At 37.0% G+C, this 27,465-nt stretch overlaps 1 protein-coding gene across 2 annotated transcripts in view; it reads left to right on the forward strand.

The window, feature by feature from the left end:
* PIP4K2A (phosphatidylinositol-5-phosphate 4-kinase type 2 alpha) overlaps positions 1-27,465 on the forward strand; it is a 117,212-nt gene that overhangs the window by 40,685 nt on the left and 49,062 nt on the right. For both annotated transcript variants that reach the window (XM_037383208.1, XM_037383209.1), the window contains exons 2-3: positions 21,348-21,445; positions 22,529-22,625. In XM_037383208.1, the coding sequence (XP_037239105.1) occupies positions 21,348-21,445; positions 22,529-22,625 (195 nt within the window). The remainder of the gene's footprint in view (positions 1-21,347; positions 21,446-22,528; positions 22,626-27,465) is intronic.

Consider the following 27,465-nt stretch of genomic DNA (forward strand, 5'->3'; position numbering starts at 1 on the left):
ATAGGGGTAGCTTACTACTCAATAGTCTGCAGTTCCATACTGTTCAGTGTTACAGTGTCTTAAAACACTAAGCAGTGAGACATAACTGTGCAGCAAAACCTGCTTTTCCGAGTACTAATCATGCATTATGGTTATACTGTAGGTAGTATAATGGGAGTTGCTACATGAGTTAGTACCAACCAGTAGATGTGATGGTTCATAAAGATTTTTGGTTTACATTTTCTCAGATAAACATAGCTTATCTAAAGAAGTAAAGCAAAAAATAGAATGTACCCCACAGAGAGCACTAAATACCCCTGTTTAAGCAGGTTATAGAGTGATTTGATGGAAACATTTATTTTTCTTCAGGGTTTTTTTTTTTTAACATAGAGGAGAAGCATCCCTGTTTCCTCTTTAACCAGATACCTCAGAATGATCAGATACTAGAACCTATTGCTAGCATAGTGATACATGATGGTGTGAGAAGACTTAGTGTTATGAATTGAGTGTTTGAAAGCTCTAAGCAGATCTCAGCAAGCTTCTGGAGCTTCAGAAAATTGTGGCATGTGCTGTGTCATTTGCTTTTTTATAACTGTGGTTTGAAAAATTAGACTGTCACAGTCCTGTCCCATCTGTCTCTGGACAAAGTCCTCTTCAATTTGAGGCAAGACACTAGTTTTTGGATCCAGTTGATTACTTGACACCAGAAATAAATTAATGAAAAGTTTTGATATGGACAGAAGAATTACCACAGGGTTATGCTGTGGAGCGCTCAGGATAAAATACTGTACAGCAGTATAATACTCTGCTTAATTCACTGCTTGCTGTCGTGCTGTGTGTCATCCCATCCTCTCATGCTGGCTTCAGTGCTGATGTGGCACAGTGGTGAGCCATTTCAGCCTGTTAACTTACTGAAAGGAGAAGGGAAAACCACGGTAGTTCTTCCTGTGGCTCAGCAAGAGCAAAGTACCTGCTGGGGCTTGGCTGGGAGCGAGGAGGAGAAGGGGAGAAGCACAGAGCAGGGATGCACCAGTATCAGCTTGGGCTGTTTGTAGCTCCCCCTCCTTAGTCAGCACAGGCCCAAAAAAAATTCCTTGATGTTAGTTGCAACAAATAACTTGTATGGAAAGTGGTTTTCAGGAAAAAGTGAAAGGACATTTGGAGGCCCCTTTGCCATTTCTTCTTACTGAAGCTTTATAATTTTTGTTGTTCAGCTTATAGAAAAGCAGTTAAATTTAATTCAGAAAGAGCTGACTTAGCTCTTCCTTGCAATAAGATGATTTGGGTCAGAAAAGATTGGAACAAGAATAATACTTCTCTCTGTTGAATTTGCAGTTCTTTACTTACAATGCAGAATTGCCATTTTACCTGTATTATTGGTCAGTCCCCTTCTAGTTTCCTTTCCAAATCTCTTGCGTATGTAAGGCCAGGTAACCTTCTTCTGTTAGTTTTCGAAATGTGCAAACTACAAAGATACTTGGGCAGATGATGTGCCTGGAACAACTTCCAAAAATTCCAGTAATTCTGTAATTCCAAAATAAAGTCATTCCAAAAATAGATGTTTTGTGTTGAGCATCACACTGATACCTTGGGTTTTGCCTAGATTTTTTTTGTGTGCTTTCTTCCTTCTGCTTTCTCTTTCATTCAGTTTTTCTACAGTTTTTTGCTTTTCCTGTTAACCCGTTAATGTCAGTGGGAATATCTATTAAGTTGCTGTAATTCAAATACTGCAGCCTGAATGTTATTCTCTTGGATACAGGGAAGACAATCACCAGGTGAGTTTGAATCACCTTTTTATTTCAGTGGGTTTATGAGGGAACGCCATAGGGTCATTGCAGATAGTTTTGATCCATACCTTTGGGACAGAAGGACAGTCAAGCCTGTGAACCTCAGTGCAGGGGCTTCCAACATGATGACTGTATCCTGTCTGGTATTGGGAGACACCAGTGCCTGCTGCGTTTTGGTTGAGACACTCATGGATACAGTTGTGTTGAACTCAGAAACATAGTTACATCAAGCTCAGAAACACTCAGGGTGTCTTTAGCACTGTTTTGTGCCTGAGGACCTAACTTCAAGCTCCAGTCAAAGGCACCTTTACTTCAAATGCCTTGCCTTTAAAATATCTGTCCTACATTGTACCTTTCATACAGTATTAGTTTGTCTTGAAACTGACTGTCGACATCAGCGTTAATTCTACTGTGCAAAAAACTGTGACTTTTCCCCCCCTGCTAGAGAAAACCACTGTTTTGTTCTTTTCTTTCTGTTCTAAAGGCTCTGGCTTGTTTATCTTGAATCCAGTGTCTTGCTGTGGCAGAGGGAGGGGAAAGCTACACACAAAAAAAACCTGCTGTGACACTAGTTTAATCTGTTCCACTTTCCTTGGTTACTGGTGGTTCAGCAGAAAAGCAAGAGATTATTTTGAAAGAGACCCTGACAAGTATTTTAAAAAAAGACACCGTTGCGATGAGTCCCCATTCTTGAGTGCCAAAAAGCATTTGTGAGGAATCTTTCTTCTGACTGTAAACTCTTGCATGTTTTCCATAATAATTGCTCACTTATCTGGATTATGTCCGCACCAGGTATTTGTCGCACCCTGTCCAGAGCTTCCTACAGAGTACAGTTTGGGAGGGAGGAGGATGAGGAAGTCAAGGTGTTTGAACTTAAATCCTGCTTTGCTCGAAGGCAGATCTTTACTGGAGGTGTAACACTGGGAGGTGTGTGACCGTGCGTTGTGAACAACTTCCTCCTGGGATTGCTCTGGTCTTCTCAGAGCAGATCCAGCCTGTAATCAGTTAAATATTTACATTGCACATAGAAACTATCTTTAGGACTTTATCATTGTTACACACTTCCTTTTCTGTTAGATTTCTGTTCTGGAAGGTGAGTGTGTTTCGGTTTTTCCAGGAAAGAAAACTGGTTATTTTTAGCGCAAGCCTGCTTTCCAGGTTGCTGTTCATCACCATGTTGCTAAACAGCTCCTCACAAATACAGCAGCAGGTTTTTGCCTCTGTGCTCTTAGGATATACATGTGTTGCTTTTTGTGACAGTTGATCTAAGTCCTGTCAAATCCTTCCTAAAGGTATGGTTAAGCTCCTTCAATTTATTAACTGTTTCTCATGAGTAATGCTTCTGCTACAAATAAGTATTTTCATTTAGACAGTGGCAGATAAGAAAAGCATGACTTCTCTTTGTAGGGCAGCACTCTTCATTTTTCATAACTGATTTCCTAACTAGTGAACATAAAACCCTCACTAAATCAAAGTTGATGTGATTATAGGTTAAAGAGTGTAGTCAGGATTTCTTATTTAAAAAATTCGGGAGCCTTTCTAAAATTAGTGAAAGTAGGGGTGACTTAGTCCATGAAATACAGAAGACAACACAGAAATGATGTATGGTAGTAATTATATACTAATCAAAGAATTAGATTCATTTCACATGAGGTGGAAAGTCTTCTGGGGTGGCTAAGTCTTCAGAAATGAATAAATGCTTTTTAGTGGTATGAATGTGCTTGCTAGTTGCTCTTTCCAATCTAGGATTGTCTAATTACTTTTTTCCTTTTCCCTACCTGTCCTTTTATCAAAAAACAGATAACAATCTTCAGCTGGTTGTAAAATACAATTTTGAAACATCAGGAAAGTATTCAGGAGACATAATCCACTGATTTAAAAGGAGAACAAATCTCAAGCCAGTTACAGTGTAAATGACTGATAATTCAGATGTAGACTTAGGGTCAGGAAAATATCTTGTGTCGATAACACTGCATATTTCACGTTGAAGTGTGTTGACAAGATGTGTGCTTATGTATAGAAGTCACGCTGAATTAAATTTAAGGAATCAAAACTGATGCTTTGTATTTTTTCTCTTCTTCCTTCCTTCTCTTCCTCAGCCTGGCGAGCATTAATACTAGTTCAGGTGCTTGCACGGGTTTGGCTCATGCAAAAAGAGCAGCTGCTCATGGGCCACCTGCTTGTTGCAGGTCTTTCCAGCACTGATGGTTTGGGTTTTTTCTCCTACACCTTCGCATGTGCTTTTTTCTATTTGCTCATGCAACTATCTCTATTTATATTCTCTATGAGGTAGAATGTATTTTGCATGAGTCAACAATCTTTATCCTTGGTCTCCAAAAATTGTTCATACTACATAATAGTTCCCGGTAAGAAGGTGCTTTGCAAATACTTAATTAGCAGAGTAGCAAAGAAATAAGTGAAATCCACCCTGCCTCTATAGTAGCAGATGTTTAGAGCCAAACGAGTCACCCTCTGCTTCGCTTGGAATTAATACAGAGAAAGGGGTGCTTTAAGGGTATTACCTTGTGGCCTGTTTTAAACACTTGAACATGACAAGGTCAGTCTGGGCTCGGTTTGTGGTTGACTAGATCTCCATCATAAGTGCAGCTGAGCCTTGTGCCTCAGTTCACGGTGTTTCCCTAGTCAGTTGCATGCTGCTCTGATGCTTAGTTAATATTTGCAAAAACTACTTAAAATTTTAATGATTGCCTTGGCTGCCTTATTCTACAGTTAAATCCTTCAGTCGATGTAATTTCTGCCTGGGGAAGACCAAAGTTTGCTGAAGGAAGATGGAGGAAGGGAAGTGAAGCAAGTGAGAAATTGCTTGGGTATCTGCTTTATTTCCTGTAAATCAGGAGTTATTAAAGGCTGTTTTCTGTTGGGGTGGACTAAGAAGAAAGAAATTTAAGAGGTAGTGACAGCTCACTGTGAACACTTCAGGTGCTTGTTGGTCAAACTGAGCTGGTAACAGCCTCTAGCAGGTTGGATCTTGATTTTATTTATGCTTGTGAATGAGAACTCTTTGATAGCAACTGCAACAGCAGCCAGTCTGAAAGGTAAGCAGAAGTGTCTCCTGGTTGTTTTGGGGGTGTGGTGTTTCTTTTTTTAATAAAAACACATGAGTAAATGGCTTTGGAAGTGCCCCCACCTCGGCAAGTGAATGCCAGATTTGCTTTTTGGTTTTACTACATTAATGTAAGCAGGGACTTAAGCATACTGTTAAAAAGCACTCTGTTGCTAAATTCAGCCTGCTATTAAAATACGTTTGTAGTATAAGGAAAGAAGGCAATCTGTAACTGGTAGTAAGGTAAAAAGCAAGTTACATAAATTTCTTTGTAGAAACAATGTACTTAATATTTTGGATATTATTTTTCTCTTTATTGTGCCAAATGCTTTCAATACACTGTACAACAAGTGGATGTTTTAAGGATAAATTACATTTGTAATTTTCCCTAGGTTCTATAAAACAAATACAGTAATAATTTATGAACTCAGAAGGATTTTTCTTTTAAGCACTGTCCTTTCAAAGAATCTACCACAAAAAAAAAAGTTAAAGTGATCAATTGTATAAAGATGTGATGGATGCTGTTAAAGAGACACATAAGTATTTCAGTAATTTTACTGCAAATGCACTATTTCTCTGAGTGGAGCATTAAGTCCTTCTCATGGTCTTCACTTCCTCCAGAGTGTTCATTAAACCAGAGTTCAAATATCTTATATGCTGAGATGATCTCAGAAGCTGTAAGAGAGATCAGTTAGCTTGTAAGTGAGGTTAGTTTTAGTAAATTGTTTCTTTTTTTGAAAACAAAAAAACCCCATACAGCTGCTGGCAGTTTGTGGGTTAGAGGTTCTGAAAGGGAAATTGGACAACAGTTGTTTTAATAAAATTATAATATTCCTTCTAACATTTGCTTTATCAAGAGTATTTTTAAGTATCAGAATTAATACTTCCTGAAGTTGAAGTTTTTCCTGGTTTATGACACTGACTTTTTCATACTTCCCTTACGCTGTAAGACCTGTATATTTTGTAGGAAAACCGCAGCTTGCACAGTACCACTAGTCAACAGTAAATTCATCATTTAAAGTTAACTTATTTACACAAGTGTTTGCTTAGTATCTATTGCAGATTTTTATTTTGACTAACTTAGAGTTTTCAGAGGAAAGAGATCTCAACAGCAATTAATGGTACTTCAGTTTGAAAACTTTGACCTAAACAAATCGCCACTAGTAAGGTTTGTCCTCATATTCAAACCTCGATCAGAAACATCATCTAGCTAGTTCTTGGGAGTATAGGCTTCCCCAGATGGAACAAGTCAGTGGGAACTGTTTGTTGGGCATCCCTGTAAACCAGATCAGAAGTATTATAAAGTGGGTGCCCAAAAGTCTGTGGAAGGCTGGGTGCTGAAGACACAGGTGTACCAACCATGTGTCTAATGGGAACTAGTTTCTGACAAGATAGCTGTTAGAAAGGAGCTGCTGTGTGTTTTCATTTTGCTTGTGAAACCATACTCCTTCCAAAACAGCTTGTACCAACATCTCCAGCTCATGTGAGATGAAGTACGCTACAATGGCAAAAGTGCAATTTTTCTGCTGGTATAAATTAGACCTATATTGTAGTTTACTGGTGACACTTTTCAAGTGGAGAGCTAGCTCTAACTTCATTATGACCTGGATAAAACTAATAATTTCCAGATGGTAAACCAGAGTGAAATAATATGAGAAGATAGCATTCTGTATGTATAACTTCCATGTGTACTAAAACCTCAAAAGAAGTAACTCAAATGTCTTTCTGGGCGGTACTAGTCCTTTAATTCCACCTTACTATTGAGGAAACCTGGCCGCTTTCCTTGTGGGATTCATCTGAGCTACTCATATTCAATTCTCCTTGACATGTTTTATTTCATTAATGAGTCACTGAGAAACAAAACCTCTACTTCTACAAAGAGGGATAAGTTATCTCAAATCTTTGTAAATACCTAAGCATTGGTCCCTCTAGAGCTTATGCCATGATGGTCTGTTTGCACTGCAGATGATGCTCAGGGCCCCCTGTGTTGCTGGAAATGGAGGACCTTTCCTCTTAGATGGTATTCAAACATGGAACAAAATGCTAGCTCTTGCTTCCAGGTCTTTCAGTCCTGGGTCTGGCAAGCATGTTCACAGCTACAGTTAGTGATCACAGTACAACAGCATCTGTTCATCCATCATTCGCTATTTTAACAGATTAATACTAGGCTATTTTTATCACTGACAGATAGATGGTATGTTACTTTAGAATGCGTATTTAGTGTTTTCTTTAGTGGTATCTGTGTTAGTATTTGATGTCACTTGAACCAGCTAGGGCTGTGTGAGTCATCTTCATCCCATTGAGTTTACACATTGTGGTCTAAAACATTTCTTTCTACCTCTTTTTTTCTTTTTCTTTTTTTTTTCTTTTCTTTTTTTTTTTTTCCCTGGACTGTGACCCTAGAAAAACAACATATTTCTCATGTTCTGCCAAGTGCAGCTCTCCTGAAAATTGGCTTCAGTTGATCTGTCTTGCCTTCTGGGCTTATCTACTACTAGACAGTAGAAGTGGGAGACAATACAGAACGTCTGAAGACAAGAAGACATCATTACACTGCTGGCAGCCTTCCTGTGTTTGAAGCCTGCAAAGAAGTCTTCAGTCTAAGGAAATAAAACAGAGATGAGTATTGGAAAGATATTCTTCATAACTAAAAGTTCAGCAGAGCTTTTAGTTTCACTGCTGTTTGAATTCAAATTTCAGAGTCTGTGATACAAAGTTTGGCTGATAAGGAGCTTATTGATGATCTGAAGTCTGTACATAAATGCAGCTGTAAGCCTAGGCAGAGATAGGGTGCACTTCAGAATTTATTAATCGCTTCAAACTTTGAAGTTCTGCAAGCCTACTCCAGTGTCACTGGAGTAAATGTTCTGGTTGGATTTTTTTTTTTTAATCTGGGTATCTGAGATGGGATACGTCTGTTTTGTGTTTGATGAATAATGCAAAACTTGGTATGAGCTTTCCTTTATATTGAGACACTAAATTTACCTGGGGAAAACATGTAAATACTGAAAACTTGTCTCATAGACTTGAATTGAAGAATGACAATATTTTAAGACTTGAAAAGAAATGTAATTTCTTTTCAAGGATGTATACTTTTTCAGTCTTGTTGAGGCTTAGGCATGGCAGTTCTTAGCCAAGTGTTCCAGATTATTTAGTTTTCTTCACTATTTAGCAGTTGTACATATTCTGGCTGTGAATAGATAAAATTCTGTTTACTTGGAAATTGAGAGAAATCTCATCCACTGAGATTTCAACAGGTAGCATGAGACAAAAACATGTCAGACAAGGCTCTCCTTAAGTGAACCTGTTAAGCTGAGGTGGAAGACTACAGTGAATTTTAAAGCAGAAGTTTCAATTTAAATGAAGCTTAAATTGATAGGTAACTGATTTTTGTTACTATGTAACTAATTTTAATTCTGTTTGGCACTTGTATTTAATGAAATGAGTATCCTCTTTCTAAGTAGGAAGGTCTACTGTGTGTCCATCTCCTGAAGATTCTTGACAGTGGGCTGGCAGGCAAGAGTTGTTTTTTAACAGAGAAATCCTTTCTTCAATCCTCTTTGTCAAGCTCCATTTGATAAATTGCAAAGCAGTGCACTAAACCAGCATTCTTTTTCCTAAGTTAAATAAAACAAGCTTAAATATCCTGGATACACAAAGTGGAAAGTAAGTTAATCAAACCAAGTTTTATACTTGACATCATAATTCTGTTTTGTTTTTTTAAAACAAAGGAAGTATTATCTGAAGACCATAACCAGTTCAACTCACAAACATGCCTTAAGATTTCAAAACTAGATCTCATCTTCCATAACATTTTTTTTGAGGGGACCAGAAAAGGAAAACAAGTCTTTTTGCGTTTTTGACTCCCAGTTGGTTTTTCAACTCTGAATGACCTATCTCTTCAACCCTTTTAGCAGAAATGAAGAAAATACTCTGCCTACACCTGAAAAACAAGTTACTTACCCAAAGCTGGTTTTGCAGTTCAGCAGACTTGGGGTTTGTTTTTTTATTTTAAGTATTTAAAATGTTGGCAGCAAAAACAAATGTCGAAAATGTTTTGTGTGTATGAAGTTCAGTCATTAGTGCAGGTTACTGTTATTTCTCATTTGTTGATACCCTTTACAAAGTATTGAAGTTAAAATTTCATTTAAATTTTAAAACCACATTTTTGGATGAATCTTTATTCACCTTGTAATAATCACATCTAGGACTTCATGCAGCACTCTGCCTTGAGGGGTTTTAGCTCATAGTCCAAACCTTTTAAGCTAAGGAACCGCAGAAGGAAGCATTTCTCTGCTGCCTCCGTTCTCCTGCAGTCTCACAGTGAGCAGGATTGGCAAATGATCTAAATGAGCAAAAAGCCTTTTTGGCAGGCTTGATTTGGGTTTTAGCTTTGGTTCATCACACAATCAACCACGCACCCATGTAGGTCAGAAGAGGGGAAGAAAGGTGGTGCAAAAGAAAGGATGGGGAAGGTCAGAAGTGCTGCTTCTGGGGGTGATGTTAGCAGTGCTGACTTGTTTGAAGCATGTGCCTTTATATATTTTTCTGAAAACACCTGTTTTCAGGCTGACTGAACCTGTTTTCCTCTTGAGTCCTTTCTTGTAAGTAGGTAGAGGTGTCTCTTCTAGATTTACTGAAAAATATCCCAGTGTTAACTGTGCATTTTCAGTCAGAAGTTGTATAAAACCATAAATGCTTCCATAAATAATGGGAGAGTCAAGTGCAAGAAAAAAAGCCTGAGCTTACAAACTTGCAGTGGGTCAACAAGCTAGGATGGATTAAAAGTATCTTTCCTGATGGTGGAAAAACAGCAAGCATGTTCCTTAACTTGCTGTGCAGGTGCTTCCCTCTGACTCCTTGTGGCTTGGGGGCCACCACCTTAACCTTCATCCACTCCACTTTTCTGCCATTGTAGAAATTAATTAACACTAGAAATTAATGGCTGTCTTGTGTGCAGGAGGTCTGCAGGTTACTGTTACTTCTCATATTACAATGCATTTTAGAAGGTATGGCAGCTTTTGGTCTCGGTCTCCTTGAGAAAAGTGGCAATAGCTTTTAGTGTGAGTTTCTCTTTGGAAAGAAACAAAACAAACCTGGTTTTTTTCAGTTCTTTTGGTTTATAGTCAAATTAAAACTAAGGGCAGTGTTTCCTTTTTAACACTGGTTTTCAGAAGATACTTCTTAGACTGAAAATGGAAAAATGAGTTTGCTCAGAGGAATGCAGAGGGGGTAAGGGTGCACATTCCAGATCGCCTGTGCTGGTGCAGTGATGCAAAGCAGCTGTGAGTCGTCAACTGGCCCTTGTGCTGGGCGGGCTGGCTGCTTATGCCTCTGGTCCCAAAAATACTGCTCTGTTTGATACTATGTGGCTGCAGCTCTCCAAAAATGCAAAGTTGCGCTCGCTGTCAGTATGTTATTCAGAACTGTTAATGTTGGTTTTTTTTTTTTAATTTGCATTGGAAAATTTCCTATATTAAGATCAGCGTTAATGGCTGAAAATGCTTTTAGGTAGCTCAGGGCTTTTTTTTCTTTTTTTTTTTTTTAATTTAAATGTGTATGTGTGTGTAAAGTAGTATGTATATGAAATTCTTGCCTAAGGGATAAATTAAATCTGTTACTTTTTTAATTTGAATTTTCAAGTATGGAAATAATCAAAACCCTAGATTTTCTTTCCTATGCTTTTCTTTTCATCAGCAGTACATAATCTGAGTCAAACATCAGTGATGAGAGAGAATTTCTGTGGGCTAGTTCTGCTCTCTGACTCTTGGAAATGTGATTCTGGAGTCCAGGAGAGGAAATGAGTGGCAGCTGATCAAATACTGGCATCCACCACCCAACCATGGAGAACGCTTTTTGACTGGATTCTGAACAATGGTTACCATGGATAGTATAGTAGAAACTACTACAGGAAAATTCTTATCTTTACAGTTCGTTTTTTGTCTTTACCCTTACAGTAAAAGTGTTTTGTTGTCATCATACTGACTGAATGACAAAGTTTGGTAATTTCTGTTTGATCTCCCTTCAGAGGCACCGTGATGCTGGTGCATGTTGAGATTAATGGCAATAAAACCACTGGAGTTGCTTTTTATTTGTGGGCTATGACAAATATAAATAGAAAGCGGATTTATGTCCTCTTGCCTATTGAAAATGTTCTGTTGTCCCCCTAAGCTCATGAAATCCTCCGGTAACAAAAGTCTGACCTGTAAACTGAGGAAAAAGGTCATGCAATTATATTATGTTGCTTTTAACAAATTATATTTTGTTTTGCATCAGGGGATAAAAAAGTTGTTTACCTTCAGTTCTATAATCATTTCAACTCCCAGTTTAATTGGACTAGGAGGGTGATGGAACCTGAGAGTCTATGAGGCTCCATCAGCTCCGCTGCACCCTCCCCTCACACCCCTCTTCTCCCGCAACGCCAGGAAGGCTTTCAGGGGTTATGAAATACCAGGCAGTAATTTAAATACTCTGCCTACAGCAAAATGAACTTTGCAGTTGTTATAGCTGAGTAGTTAATATCTGATAAGTAATGAAAATAAATTCATGAAATTTTGTATATAGCATTACTGCCAAAATAAATGGGGATTTTGTGTGGAAAAAGGATATCCAGAGCAGAACCAAAACCTGGCTTACTGTAAACACACCGGGATATTGTTCTTTTCCAAACATCAAACTGGCACATAAACTCATTGCTTCAGTAGCCAGAAGCTGCAGAGTATATATATGAATGGACATGTATTTTAATGTCTGTGAGAAAGGGAGAGTAATGCATGTTTAGAAACTAAATATGGGAGAACAACTAAGGATTCCTGCCACAATAACCACAGAAGAGGTGGACAGGAAGGTGTTTCAGCACTTAATCCCAAATGTCTGTTCTGAGGTTGCTACCCAGCTCAGGCTTTTCTTGGTTTCCTTGGGACTTCGGGCCTCTTGTATCTCCTCCCAGCAGCTGTCGCACAGTCCTGGCTAGCAGCAACTTCTGCCTTTGCTCTGACAGCATTTTCATAAACAGATCCCATACAGTGGCTTCGTGCAGCAAAAAATGTCTGCATGGCATCCGGATAAAGACTGGTAAACCTCCCAGGTGACTACAGACCTGTTAGCCAGACCTCAGGCATTACACTACTTCGAAGTAAAAAATTACATGATAAATGCAAAAGGAGTACAGTGCAACCAAGATGCATCAGGGAGATAAATGAAGGGATTTCTTGGAACCGAGGTAATGCAATACTTACCCGTTTGTACTTCTAGTACAATATTTTGCATGATGCTGCACAGAAAATTACTACTTCTCCTGGAGAATATAGGTTGAGAGCTAAAAAAAAGATGATGTTTAGCTGAAGGCTAATGTGTGCTGGCAGAGCAAGTTCTGTACCTTGTACTCTCAGATTACTCTGTAAGGTCCATGTTACCAAGAACTGCCGTGCCACTTTACAGAACAGTTAAATATTTGTAGTATGACCTTCATGTCTTGCTTCTGGTGCCACTCATGTTCAGGTAATTAACTTCATAAATTAGATTTATATAATGCAAATGGTACTGCTTCTGTTTTCAGAAAATTGCTTCATGGCTTCAGCCTTCAACTAATCCGTAGTCAGAAATGGCCGGAAGGAATCATGTTTTAATGTCATCTTTTCACACATCAACCATTTCTGAAGTAGAAACATTTGTGAGGTTGGGAAATATATGACAGCACATTAAAGCGTGTTACCAAAAAGCCTAGTCACAAGTTGGTCTTCCTTCTCCTTAAACAATAATAATTGGAAATACATTACCTTTGTTATGCCAATGTAAAATAACCAAAACATTGGCTTTGCTACATTTGTTACTGCTTCTGAGCAATAATGAAGCCCATCTGATGCCTTTAAATTGTTGCTTTATGACATTTATTCTGTGGCCATCCCAATCTGTCATTCTTAGGCAGGATGCTTAATAAAGCCTTCCTCTTCATTAAGCAGCTGAGTTGCATGTGTTGTATGTGAAATGGTTCCTTAGGTTTGTTTTTCCATTATTCTTTGCCTTTTTTTGTTGAAGAGTTTTTTTTTTTCTATTTAATTCAATTTTGCAGTTATAGCTTTCAGGTAAGGCTACAGCATCTCCGTATTTGTTCAACTGCTTACTGGAATTTTATATTTAACTGCATGGACTCAATTTTCCTGTTCGGAGAAGTTATATCTGAAAAATGATATTAAAAGCTGTTATAAAAAATAAGCATTAATAGACTACTTTAAGTCTGTTAAACCTTTCCCTATGTTGTAAATAAATACTTGGTGTCTCCTAGCATCCTCCTTTTTTTGGGTATTCTCTTGAGAAGATTTTTGGGCAAAGAGAAGTGAATTTGAAGTTTATGTGTTGCCAGATAGCCATTCTGTTCCTTAATTAGAAAAATATAGACCTTGCTACCAGACCTTGTGACATATATTTTAAATCAGTATTTCAAACAATAACTGAAGATAGCTATTGCTATGAAACATTGTATTAAAGTGCATCAACTTCCCAGAACACAAACTGAAGTTTAAAAAAGATTGAGATACTTCTGCTCAAAAAATAAATTTTTATCAGTTTTGTGGTAAGTCCACTAGCTAGTAGCTTGCAAATTGTTGTCTGAGCTGTATGCCTTGTCTTGTTTTCTTCTTAACCATTATATCAGCAAACAGTGATGAGCTCATCTGTATGTTTGCATCACAACGTATCCAAATCTGAAGGACTTGTATTGCTTTACAATTTCCTTTTGGACTGAGACTGCACTTGATTTTTGTATACCATTTGTTACTCAAACTGTTTTTGCATGTCAAAAATCTCCACTACAAAGTCAGTCACATTTCTATTACTCTATTTTCCATTTCATTAATGTGCATTAGTATCTTTCTATATACTATTGCATTTGTCCTAACTTTTTAGGAGAGTGGGGGGGTGTGTGTGTGTATCATGACAGGCATTATATCTGAGCTGCTTAATTTATATTTGGTCTTTGATTATTTGGCACATTATGTAGTGTTAATTTTTGCACTTGCTGAAAGGTGTAAGCAGATTCACAGGAAGTTTAACCAAATCTGTAGAAATGTGGCTTTACACTTGTCTGACATTATGCAGCAGATGTTCTGGATTTTCTAGACTGTGCAAATGTCCAAGAGACTTGAAAGACTTAAAAACTTATATTGAAACATTTGTAAAAGGAATATGATTTTGGTGCTTTTGTTGTAGGTTCTTTAAACACTGTTACTCCAAACTCTCAACAGGAGTAATAACCAAGCTACAAAATCCTTCCATTTGTGCTTTGAGCCATGATACTTCAAATTTAAAAACAAACACCAAGAAATTAATGCTCTTAAAAATCATTTTTCTTCCTCTGTTTTGGGACTGTATCTGATATGTCACAATATCCTGTTTGGGGCTTTATCGGGTATGTCACAATATCCTGTTTTCCACGTGGATGCATGTACTACAGACGTTCCCTCCGCAAAGATATCATTGTACTGTTGAAAACGGCAACTAAAAAGTCTCATGAAAACATCTGGGGTTTCCTATGAATTTTTGGTTTGGTTTTTTTTAATTCAAAGGCAGACCATAAGACTTCAGAAAAGTCTTGTACTTTTTTGATAAAAAGTAATTAGGCTGTAATTGATGTGTTCATTTCTCAGAATTTCTAAATCCATTAAGTATATTTCGTATTTTTGCAAAGTATTTCAGGTATTCTGTGGTTATTACTTTGGGAAAAGTATGTCTTTCTGCATTAAGGCAATTTGAAAAACATTTGGTTCAATTGGGCCTACTTTTCTCACATTAGATTATTGAACTTCGTTGAAAGCCAGCAATCTAATGACAGGTATCACCTGAACTGTAAAAACATGAAGCTGCTGTAGTAATTACTGGTAGATATTTTGAGACATGTAAAACTTCAACACCTATTACCCTAGTAGCTAGGTGGGCTTTTATGTTGGGGGGGGGGGGGGGCGGGGTGTTCTCCATATATCTTAAATTAAAATGATCCTAAAGACTCAGAGAAAATTAAATACTTTATCCTGTGTTTTTCTTAGTCATGTAATTGCTTTAATTTCAGGACTTTTTTCTGAATACGTAACCAGAAGTTACTTATATGGGAGAAGTCTCTTATGCTGTTTAAACTCCTATGACACTGTAGTTTAAAAAAAAAAAAAAAGGCTGGGTAGGTATTTTTTACCTTGTGCTTTTAGGGGAGTGGGGGGAAGAGATGAATTTTTGTGTGATTGAAACAATGAAAACCTCATTTAAAACAAATTAAGGAGTATCTTGCTGAACTGATTTATTTCTCTACAGCAGAACTTAGCTTAACCTTTTATTTCTCTTGCAAGAATGGCTTTGAGTGTAATTTAAACTGTCAAATGACATTTATCAAATGATGGTTTTGCCCTGTAACAGGCAAATGTCTTCCACAAAATTGATTAGTTGCTGACCTCATCCACCCTTTTCAGACCCTTCAAGGTAGATTTCAAAGAGCTGTAAAATAATCACTTCACTTTAAGTTTATACTTCAGCACAAGGCATTTACTGTCCTGGTAGCGATACTGTGGCGTGTTCCACATCTGGGAAGGAGAGGATGTAAATGCCTGCCTATAGCTCTGCCTGTCACCACCTGGGCCGTTGTGCTTTAACCTAAAACCCTACTCCTTGCAAAATAGGAAGAGCTTTGGAAATGGCTTTTTTTGGGGGGGTGGGGGTGGGGTGGGGAAATTTTATGGAATAGCATGAATAAGATCAAGAAACTTTATCTTCTAGATGATTGTGCTCTGTTAAGACCTGTAGAGTGTTCAGTTATCAAGAAGGTGTTGGAAGAATGAAGGGGAATAACCTCCTAAATGTGAGATTTTTATACTGCAAACAGTTTTACTCCTTTGCATTCTTGTTCTGAGCCTTGCTTTGTTAAGAGTAGTCCATTAGAAGCCAATAGGCTTGCTTTTGTAAGCATTATCCTACCAGTAAATGATTTAACTGTGTCTTTGAAGAAGTCTGTGGCCCTGTCAAAATGGTGACTCCATATCTGAATGAAGAGTACTGTGATATTTTTTCCTTTTCGGAGTTCTGTGCAAGTTTCCTTGCCAAAGAAGAAACTGAGATGCAGAAAGTAAACCATGAACATAAAAATCTCAGAATTGCTGGTGGTGTTAAAAGTTCAATTCTATTTTTAGACCTCAACAATTTCTTTCTTCCAAAGTCTCTTCCACTCCCACTTCCAAAAATCTGTTTAAAAATGCCCAAATTTGTGAAAAACGCACTCAAAGTTCTCTGAGTAACAAACCAGTTGTAGCTTGTTTGTCTCTGCAGATCAGACTGCTGTGAATTGGCTTTCAGTTCAGAAAGAGTTAGGAGATAAACAGCTGAAAAGAAAGCAGCACTTCCGCAACCCCAGCCACATCCAGCATCCAGAGGAGCACGGATTGTCCTGTGTGTGAAACCGCCAAGAGCTGTAACTGCAATTGAGATGTTTTATCAAGCTGTTCGGTGTGAAAATACCCTATGCTGCCATAGGTTCCACCAATGAGTCTGGCTGGCTGATACGTTAAATTTAAAGGAAACTATCTATGCTGTATATTACAGCTAAGATATTAAATAACAAGAAACTACGTACGGAATGAAGGCTTTAAGTAGGAAGAGAGTTTCAAAAGGAACCACTAGGCATTGCTAAGTAGTGTGCATGTGATTTGTGATGTGTTATGTGCTTGGGGTGAAATTTTGGACATTGATGTACGTGGCTGCTTTGATTTTGTACCCTTTTTTTGTTGTTTTGGTTGGGGTTTTTAATGAGTAATACCAGCTGTGATGTGTTACATGGGGTTCTTGCTGCAGCATTGTAGTGATAGGCATCAGCTTGTATCTGTTGGAGAAACAGGATCATTGTTCCAGCTTCTCTAGTTAAACATGCAATATATGCTGTAAATTGCCTTTATTATATGCTGCTTAAATATCTCATTGTCTACTTTGCATACAAGCAATTTATTGCTGCTTATGTTCTGACAGGATGAAAACTAATGTTTAATTATGCATTGCCCTAGTAATGTGGTGTTTAGGGTGAATGTATCTGAATTAAATAAGGACCATTAATAATGCCTAACAATTTATGATATATTCATTGCTTGATTTCAAATCATATAAATTAGAGCAGCTTATTTGAAATGTCACCAGTGTAAGATGGCTTTGTGGGAACACCTCTCTGTGTGCTAATTTCAGAATCATTACCAGCTGAGTCTTACTATTTATTCAATGTCCAGTAGGCTTTTATTATTCCCTTATTTGCAGTTTAATTACAACCTCTGTTTTCCTGACAGTGTGAATTCAATCCTAAACCTGCAGGAGCAAAATGAGTTACAATCAGTTCGTTTTTGCCTGAAAGCCTTCTTTTGCTTTGGCCTGCTCCCACCTGCCATGACTGAGCCACAGCTCTGAGCAGACCCCTACAGCCAGTTTTTTGTACCATGTGTTTAAAGGGGCAACACCTGTGTTTAAAATTGTTCTTCCTTAAAGCTTGTCAGTTGTGGGGGATGCCTCCATCTCGCATAACCACCTGGTTTTATATCAATATAGCAGAAGGTATTTGAATAAATTACTTAAAAGGGAGATTTCTGGGTCACTAATATCTTGTGTGCATGAGTTTATGAATGTTATTAATAGACATGAGGTTTTTATACATAATATGCGTGGTTACTGAGCAACTAAAATCTTAGCCATTCATATTTAAAATAATCCATTCTCTAAGGCTATTACATGGGATTTAAATTCCTCAAAGATACAGTAAGCATTGCTGTAGTCTGTCTTATTTGAAACAGACAAAGTTTTGCATTGGCAACAACGAATCAGGGCAGTTAAAGGATGTAAGTTGCAGGACAGGACTGAAAGAACTTTTGTGGTACGATGCACATGCATTTGTTGTAGAGATCTATAAATGTGGGTTGTCTTAGAACTCCAATTAAATGAATGTTTGATCCCGAGTCCTCAGCAACAAGTCAGTCTTCGGTCCACTGAGCTCCTTCTGCTTTGTTTATGCATCGTGATTATCTCTTGTGGGAAACTATTTCTTGCTTATGATTTTGTTATGTTCAGAAGCACTCCTTAGAAAGAAAATGGGTATTTCTTATGTTATCACTACAGCTACTGTAATATAGTTTCTGTTGTAATTGGGAATATGGACCTTTCATCCTAAAAGTCACATTTGATTTGCTATTGCTAAGGGAGCTAGCTGTATTTAAAAGGTAACATGAAGAGATGCACATAATACTTGGTAAAGGCCCAAATCTTAAAATTTTCTGTCATGCTTGACTTTCAAACACAGAAAAAGCAAAATTTCATCTGAGATTAGTTGGAAGGCTCAAAATGTCTTGTTTATGTTTCATATTTAGTGTCTTTCAGATGTGACTGTTTCTTTACATGGTGATGGCAAAGTAGAGAATTGATCCCTCTGACCTTTCCCTTTTCTTTTAGCTTTTCGAGAGCTGTTTGTGGGGGAGTTACGGATATTGTTTCTTCTCCCTCCCTCCTCCCACAACATGGTTCCAGTTTCCACTAAGATCTAATGACATGGGTATTCCTTTCAGTCTTATGTGCACTTTGCTATCTGGCCTCATCACATCTATCTGAAAAATGTACTATTGCACAAAGAACCAGACCTTATACTTGAAAGGTTTAAATTAATTAATGGTGTGTGCTGCTGGGACATGCCATTACTCAGCTGGTGTGCCATACTAAAGGTCATTTCTATTGTGTGTTCATCACCTGCATTTTTTTATTTTCCTCTTCTGCTGGAGAGGAATTCCCTAAATATTAGAGAAATTACTTGTACAGACCTCAGAGTTGGATGAATCTAAAAAAAAAAACCAAACAAACCAAAACCAAAAAAAAACCACCAATCCACAAAGACTCCCACAATCCAGAAACCAGTGCCCCTAAAAAAACTACCACCCCCAACAAAAACCCACAAAACCAAAGAAAACCCAAACCTTCTGTTAGTCTGCTTGCTCTTTTTTTTTTTTTTTTTTTTTTTTTTTTTCCCTGATTAAGGGGATTGGGGGAGTGTTGTAAGGAACTTCCTAGGGGAAGTATTTTGGAATTCTTGCTTAGAAAATTTTTGCTTAGAATAAAAGAATCTCTATAGTATGCAAATACAAGCACGTTTGGCTGTGTTATTCTGCTATGTAGATCACATCTGTAAAGCTTACAGGTACAATTAGAACTGTGCCATTGTAGCACAAATTTAATATTCGCAGCATGAAAGAAACTTTACATCAGCAAATTAAGAAAGCAAGTGCATGTGAAAATTTGATCAATGCAATTTTGATAATCTAAAATGGAAATTTGCAAGCAAACTTGCTGTTATTGTAGGTAATTGAAGATGTGTGAATTCAACATTATTGACAGTATTCAACAGAATATGTTCTTGGGATCATTTTTTGCTAGAATGTACGTGCATATGGGTCTTTGTTATCCCTCTGTCAAGCGCAGAATTTGTTGTATGATCTGGCACTCTAGAAGTGTAGGTAATTCTGTATAAGCAAATACAAAGTTTCATATCTCTGCATAATACACCTACTTGTCCTTAGTTTGATTTGTACAACAACTAGGCTAGTTCTGCAGACTTGTGAACCTGCCCTGTGGTTTCAGGGTGAGATTGATGTACAGCAATACCAACTGTAGTAAAGAGCATGTATGTTAATGTAGTGATTTTCAATCAATGTTTTGTTACTTTGTCATATTTAATGAGGTGTCAGCATGATTTATTAGGTTTATACAGCTGCTTTTTAAAAAAATTCACTGGAGTTTCTTCTTTCTCTCACTTTGGAAGGAGGAAAGGGCATTCTCCCTACAACTCCAAGGAGCAGAGCACATTCAGCCCATCCCAGACATCTTTCTACTTCCTTCCTGTGCTCTGCTGTATAACTGCCATGCCTCTATCTAGAGATTTTCAAGGCTTTCTGAAGAAGCATTCTGTAAAGTAAATTCAACAGATTTTATCTATTTTCATGTCGGCGCAGGATGTGAATAATGAAAATGAGGCATGGCAGGGAACATTACTGGGACTTGAAAGTACTGGAAAGTGATGAGGCCACCTGACCTGCCTGCTTACATTGGTTTCTTTTCTCTGTTCAAGAGCTAAAAGGCTTCTTACTATTTTCTTGTTTTGTTTAACTTCAGTTCTGCAAAAGGTCATCCTTGCAGTGAGGACCTTCCCCCACCCCCCCCCACCCCCCCCCCCGCAATACTTATAACCTATAGCTGCTTCAGTGAAGGTTTCTCCAAAAGCCCCTCTTAAGCAGGATAGCATTTACAGGCAACTAACAGCTTCCTAGTTGGAAAACAATATTGGATAAGCAGTGCTAAGAGCAGAGGAGCACCCCTGTGTTGCTATATCCACCCCTAGTGTGCATTTGTATTCACATAGAGTGGGTTTTCCCTCTAAACCCTGTAGAAAACTGCTGAAGCAAAGTGTGCTCTGCATGAGCAAAAAGATTTGACCGGGTGAATTGAGATGCATGACCAGGGTGTAGAGCACTGTAAGAACATAGGTAAAACATATGTCATAGGTATTTAGTGACTGTTGTTTAAAGCTGAAAATCTCATTTGTGATTTGGAAGCACCAGTGTAAGATAACAATTCTTTGTCTTATGCTTTTCATGTTTTAGTTAAAACTTAACAAAGTAAGGGTAGACCAATACATGCAATAATAAAAATATGCCTACAAACTAGGTAACAGTAAAGTTGTCTACATTTTATCATAAAGGTGTGGTCAGAAGTGAATTTCAAATATGTGAAAAATCCTAATCTTGAGAAGACTGACATTTATTTCAAAGCTAGAAAGAGTAATGGTCCCAATAAATATAACAAAATAAGGAAGACCTTAGAACTTGTCCATCTGTTTCTAAGCGAAAATGTAGCTATTTAAACAGTTTGTCTGACTTGAACAATCAAAGAAATGCTGTGACTTGCAAAAACTGAGTTTTCTGCACTAGTATAAGAAACAAACCTGCTTATCAAGCTCAAAGTGTATGCATTCACATGTAAGCAAAACTTTGCTATATTTTCTAAAAGTAGTTCAAGACAGACATGTAAGACTGCTTCATAAGCTGCAAAGTTGAATAGTTACTTGAAATACAGAATCTGAATTAACTTTGGAAAGCATAGATCAGTTGATTGAACTGAGTTGGGATGAACAACGGGTTGGGATTAAAGACCATTTTGCTGGCATCTTCATTGACCTTCGATTAAAAAGTACACCCAGGTGTGCCTTGAAGCACTTTTTTTTTCCCCCTGAAACGTGTATGTGTATGTATATGTATATATGGAATGCTGTTTCTTCTTTTCCAAAGTGTCAATCTTGTGATTGCATTTCATCTGGAAAGAATAAACCTTCTTTTGCATTCTTTTTACTCTATGTTTACTCACAGGACGTACACAGAAGCAATAGTAGACCAAATAACACTTCTGTAATTAAGACACACGCAGTGCCTTTACAAAGACGCCATCAGCTAAATATGTTCTCTTTTCTCTAGATCAATGAACTGAGCCATGTTCAAATCCCTGTTATGTTGATGCCAGACGATTTCAAAGCATACTCAAAGATAAAGGTGGACAATCACCTTTTCAACAAGTAAGTACAAGTAATAACTCTTTGTAGAAGTGGGTAGTGGCAGTGGTATTTTTATGAAGTATTGTGAATTCTGTTATTTTTCAGTTCATGAGACTGAAGTTTTGATGATTAAGTTAATCCTGTGATAAACGTAACCATCTGTGCTGTTCTGAAAAGCAACAGCAAGGGCTGCCGGGTAGTGGTTTTCCTCCATATGGTTTATTATTGCTTTACAAGTATCTTGCATATTGAAGGAGATCCTTTCTTGTGTGATTATTTATGGCTGATACAAGATTTTATTTGGGTATTTTTAAAAACACAAATTCATGTGCATGGACTCCTTAATAAATGAAATGTTTGAACAAGTATGAGAATTTAATGTGTGTATCAAAGCTGAATAATGTTCAGCTTTTTATAATCTATAATACAAACACATACCAATCATATAAAAGCTCCAAGTAATATCTCCATTTCTTAAAAATAAAATGTTCCATGAATAGTATGGACAGATATACAAAACCATTAATGCAGTCTTGTGTATAACCTGAATTTCATTCAAGAATATATTTGGAAAAAGGAAGAATTCTGTTACTTTGGTCTTTTGATCTGTGGCAAAGGTCAAAATAACTTTTCTATGTGTAAGTCTGAAATCAACATTAGAATAAGTAAAATTAGTCCTGTAATGAATGAGTCAAATTTTCTTGAAGCTTTGGCACTGTTAGTACTTTCTGATGTCACAGATGGTGTAGTAATTCTTGTATAATCAAAGATTTCACTCTTGAAGTGATTTTAGGACAAGGAGAAAGCATTCTTTTCTGCTTTTGAGTCCAGGTTCCAAAGCTGTCAAAATATAGTTTGTGTTTATTTCATCCAGTTATGTTGTAGCTTGTTAGAGACAAATATGTATAAATTTATTAAGCTTTGTACAGAATAAGAACAGAACATTGTGAGACCAAATCTCATTTAAAAAAAGCAAGCATTAGAAGAGAGACTGTAAATCTCCTTATCCTCTGCTTTGTATGAACAGAATTGAGACAGAATACTTTAGAGTTACTTATTACATATGCAGGTGAATGAAGTTGATTTGGTTTTATATTCTTTCAGAGAAAACATGCCAAGTCATTTCAAATTTAAGGAATATTGTCCAATGGTATTCCGTAATCTAAGAGAGAGGTTTGGAATTGATGATCAAGACTTTCAGGTAAGTTTGCCTTCAGAATGCCTGAACCGGTGATATATACAGATTGTAAAGGTTCGTAATGCTGGAGTTGTGAACACGTGAGCCAATATGCAAAAATAAAGTTCTTTTGTATAAGTTGGAGGAAAACTGAGAGAAAAAGAAGGCATTTTTTCTACTCCTTCCCTCACCTGCAAGCAGAACATTTGTTTCATCTCTTTGCCTGCCCTGGTTGTCTTCTGGTTCCTACCCTTCTGCTGTCGGTAGTCCTGCATACTTCCTGTTAGAGTACCTCCCAGTCATAAGCCATGTTATTAAAACTGTAGGGTGGTACCTCTTACAATAGGAAGAAAAAATAATATTTGGATACTACTGACAAGAGATGCTATATTCAACTGGGTCACTTAAATAACAGTTGCTTCAGTGGTATGTCTGTGCAAGATATGGTTTCTGAAATGACCAGAGCCTGTTGTTTTGTTGGGTTTTTTTTCCTTTTTCTGCCTTCATGCTCTTTTTGTTTAGAGAAGCAACCTGTTGCCTGCCAACTTCATACTGCTTCATCACGTCTCCTTTTCCTGTTGTTAAGAGGATCTGGAAACAAATTGCTTGTGTAGAGCAGATACAGCAAAAGAAGAAATTGCTCTAGATTTGGCAGGGTTGTTTCTTGCAGCCACAGCTTCTTTCTGTCTTTGCAAAAGAACATTGTTGAACTCTGCTTTAGTCTGATTTGCCAACACTCACTGACAATTACCTTTTCCATTAATTGTTCCTAATGCACACTGTAAGTCACAGGAATGATTCCTTCTGCAGTCACACTGCAAGATATCCTATCCAAAAAAGCACTTGCTGTGTCACCCAGCGCTGCCTCCTGTCATGCTCTTTTGCTTTTATAAACTATTTTGTTGGGGGCTGCAACTGTATTTGTAACCTATCACTAGGATATATTAAGAAAAGACGTTTAATGAATGGTTCCAAGTAGCTAAACAAATAGTATGAAATGCATTTTTACAAGAACAGTCCCATTCTTGCTACATAGAGCAGACTGAAGACTGCAGCTGAAATCTAATCTTTTAACTATCCTTTTTACCAATTTTCCCTTTTTCAATATCAAGCAATGTATTAGACGTGCATAGATGGGTTAAAATGTGCTTGCAGGAATGTAGATGAAGATTAGGTTCTGGATCTCTGTATGCGGCCACTGTAAATTAGGTAAGACATGTTGCCAGCAGGTGAAGAGGAGGGTTGGGTTGGTTTCTTTTGGTACAGCTGTCATGATCCTGTCACATGATTTTTCATTATCCTGTTTACCGAAGAGCTTTTTAAGAGGAAATACCCCAAGACTCAGGCTAACAGTTAAAACAGTTAAATAAAATTGCATTCCTTGGCTCAATTTTCCTGATGGACCAAAGAGTATACTATTGTTTGGGAAGCTACTTGATCCCTTTATATGAATATTTCCTTTTTCTTGTCAAAGAGGAAAGACATTGTGATTGCTCCTAAACTTAAAATTATGGTGTCAGCTCGTGCTTTCTATCTTTTAGAAGATGGGGTGATGATATTACTAGGCAATCAAAACTATATTTCAGTAAATATCTATTAGAAGACTTAAGAGGCTGTCATTAGTTAAAAGTGGCAGACTTGGCGTAATAAAAAATTATTCATTTGACAGCACTGTGAGATGTTTCCATCTGCACTGCTCTTCTACAACAGAAATTCCATGGTTGTAACTGTTACACGGCTGCTTGGATTTATTGATGATAACAACGATAAAATTATGTTAAAGGACTGTCACTAAATAAAATGTCTGTATTTCCAGGTTAAAAACAAATTTTCTTGTTCGTAGCTATATGTTTGGGTTTTTTGACAATGTAACCAAACAACAATCCAAAAGAAGAAAACACAACCACATCCTTTGTTTCAACAAAATTATGTTGTAGTTAGGGAAAAAAAAATCTTCACTGCTATTTAGTATTTCAAGTATATTTAGTGAAGACCAGAAGATAGTTAATATTGATTTTGACCTAAGGGAAGGCAATGTCTGTATTCACTATTATTCTTTTCCTCAACCCAAGCAGTTTATCCCTCTGAATTCTTATTCTGCTGGACTGTTCTGATAATTTTTTTTTTTAATGCTCAAAGTAGTAATGTATTTTAAATGCACTTTCAAAAGTAAATTATTTTTACAGAAATACACAAAGCAAAAATTTAAGTCACCCTATGTGTAAGATAGGGATTATGCCTATTAAAAGTAGAAGTTGCTTCCATTTTAATGCTACATTCCCTGTGATTTAAAAAGGGAATCTATTTTGACAAAGGGAGACTCACTGTATGTACTTTTTTGGATAATCTTTGTCTTCAAGGAAATTATTCCAATGGATGTTGGATAAAATGATTGTCTTATACTCAGAGCCAAGCATGAATTGGAAAAAGCTTGTGCAGTATGGAACTGATGGAAAGCTTACAGAAGAGATAGCAAATAACTTTCTCTGGATAGTTTTTCTTGTATAATGATTTTCAGGAAGGGAGTCTAATCAATTGTGGACAATGTTATTCCCATTATTGAGCAAGATAGGATTGGTTTAGATAGATAAACCAAATTACTTTGTTCATTAGTCAGATACATCAGCTTAAATCAGGAAGAACATAATTTTTAAATGTTTTTGTTTTCAGAATGTTCTGCAGATATCCTTGATGAGTTGTTCCAGAGGGCAGGTAGTGCTTACTCATGAGGAAAGAATAAAAAAACCTTACCTCATGAAAAGAATTTGGTAGTGCAGGCTCCTAATTGCCGGGCTATCTCATTTTAATTCTTGACATTGTGTTACTCACTTTGTACAGTAATTATGTGGACTGCTTAACACATAGGCTTAGTTCAGAGGTGGAATGATTTATATAGGGATCTTCTCTTACAGAGATCTCTTACCCATGAAGACAGATTTAAATCTCGAAGTACAGGGTTTTTTTCTACAAGTAGTCTGACTTCAGAATCAGCGGAATTCCTTAAACTGTATATGGTTCATGCCTTATAGGAAGCCACTTTTAGGAATGGCAATTACAATTCTTATATGGACTCTCTCCCTTCACATGATGAAAACCAACGTCTTTTTCAGAAGCATCTTTGGTAATCTGTCCTACATATCTGTCTTTTATAGCTAGCAGGGCATCTCCAAGAGACGTTTTGATTAGTGTTGAACCTAAGTTTAAAGTTCCGTGGAGATACATGTGTGGTTGCTAATACTGAGTGGAGTTTTTTAGTGATTCGTTCTTTATTATGGACAGCAACGTGGAAAATATACTATAAAATTAGTTAAACCTTGAGTTTTATTCAAAGGTTGCCTATAGGAATTTGTTATGATAAATTAAGTCTTCGGTCTAGGTTAAGAAAATTTGTTCTTATGTCAAAAAATTTTCTATTAGACCCTGATCTTCCTTGTTGGTGATCACATATTACTAGGATATTTATTGTATCGAATTAAAAAATGGTCTGTTTTTTCTTAAAGGAAAACACAACTGATGATTAGTCAGTATGAATCAAAATTGCATTTGAGTAATGGAAAAACTTCAAAACCATTTTAACCATTTACATAGACTACAGATTATCAAAGGGAAGGAGATTATTCTTTTGCTTTGTGCTGTTGGAAGTTATAAGTACATATGGATCTCAGATTGAAGGTAATTCTTAGAAGTGTCAAACTAATTCTACAAGCCAGAGCATTAAATAAAGACAGATTTTGCCTTGATAGGGTAAATTATCTTGATCTTGTATTTTTGTTAGTGTCATCTTCTTTCACTGAAAAGGAACCCTTAACTCTTAAGATCTTTTTAATATTAACAGGAAGATACTTGAGAGCATTAGCTATTCCTAGCAGAAAAATAAAAAAATGGATTAGAAAACAGATGTTGTAAAGTAAATCCCTCACTACAGTGCTAAATTAATTTTCATTTCTGCGTTCCCCCTCAGCTGCAGACATAGGTTTTGCAAAGGTTGTTCTGCAGAAAAGCCTCTTTTTTCCAGAATACATGGGGTAGCCGTTGTAACTTTGGAGTTTCTTTTCAGTCAGTTGACATAATTTCTTATCTGAAAAAAAAATAAGAGGACAATTCTGTCAGAAGAATTACAGGACTAGCTTCTGCAAACTGCAAAATTATGAGATTGACAAGCAGCTAGCTTAACACCCCCCAACAAACTCTAGAAAAATAGCATCTACTACTGTTAAAAATGCTTTTGCTGCTGTTACTCTGGAAAGGGAAACTTTACTATGCTCCAACACATCTGTTCTTGCTTAAAATTATTGCTGAATCCTATGTCTGGATTCTGCTAGGCAAAAGAGGGAGTCTGGGTTCTTGCCCAATAAAATACAATTGCTCATACCGGAGGGCACAGTGTCCCAGTGTACCTAATGAACCTTCTACTGGGGACGGGGGAGAGCACAACTGATTTCCCTTTAAGTTTTAATACTTGGTGTAATAGGAGACATGCTCAGATCTGATTTTGCCTGTCTGCAGGAGCAGTTTGTAGAGATTTCTGTACAGGATAAGGTATTCATAAAGAACTTTTAGCAGATGATCTATAAGCGCTTTTTAATTTAGAGATGCTTATTATTTCTCTATGTGCATTTTTCCATAGAAAAGATTGAAATCTAAAGTGGAAGTTGAAAATTTCTGCTTGTAAGCAATTTCCCTGGTAACAAATCATATGAACTCAGTATCTTTTACTTCTCCTCATATGGGTGTCTCCTTATGTTTCTATATCTCTCACAACTTTCTAGACAGAAGGATTTGTAGTCCAGACTGTAATATGGCATCAATTCTAGGTTCATTTTTAGAAGTCAGCCTTTAATGTCATTTTCAAGTATCTAACAGA

This window comes from Falco rusticolus, chromosome 4 (genome assembly GCF_015220075.1).
Source record: "Falco rusticolus isolate bFalRus1 chromosome 4, bFalRus1.pri, whole genome shotgun sequence".
In the NCBI taxonomy this organism is placed as follows: domain Eukaryota; kingdom Metazoa; phylum Chordata; class Aves; order Falconiformes; family Falconidae; genus Falco; species Falco rusticolus.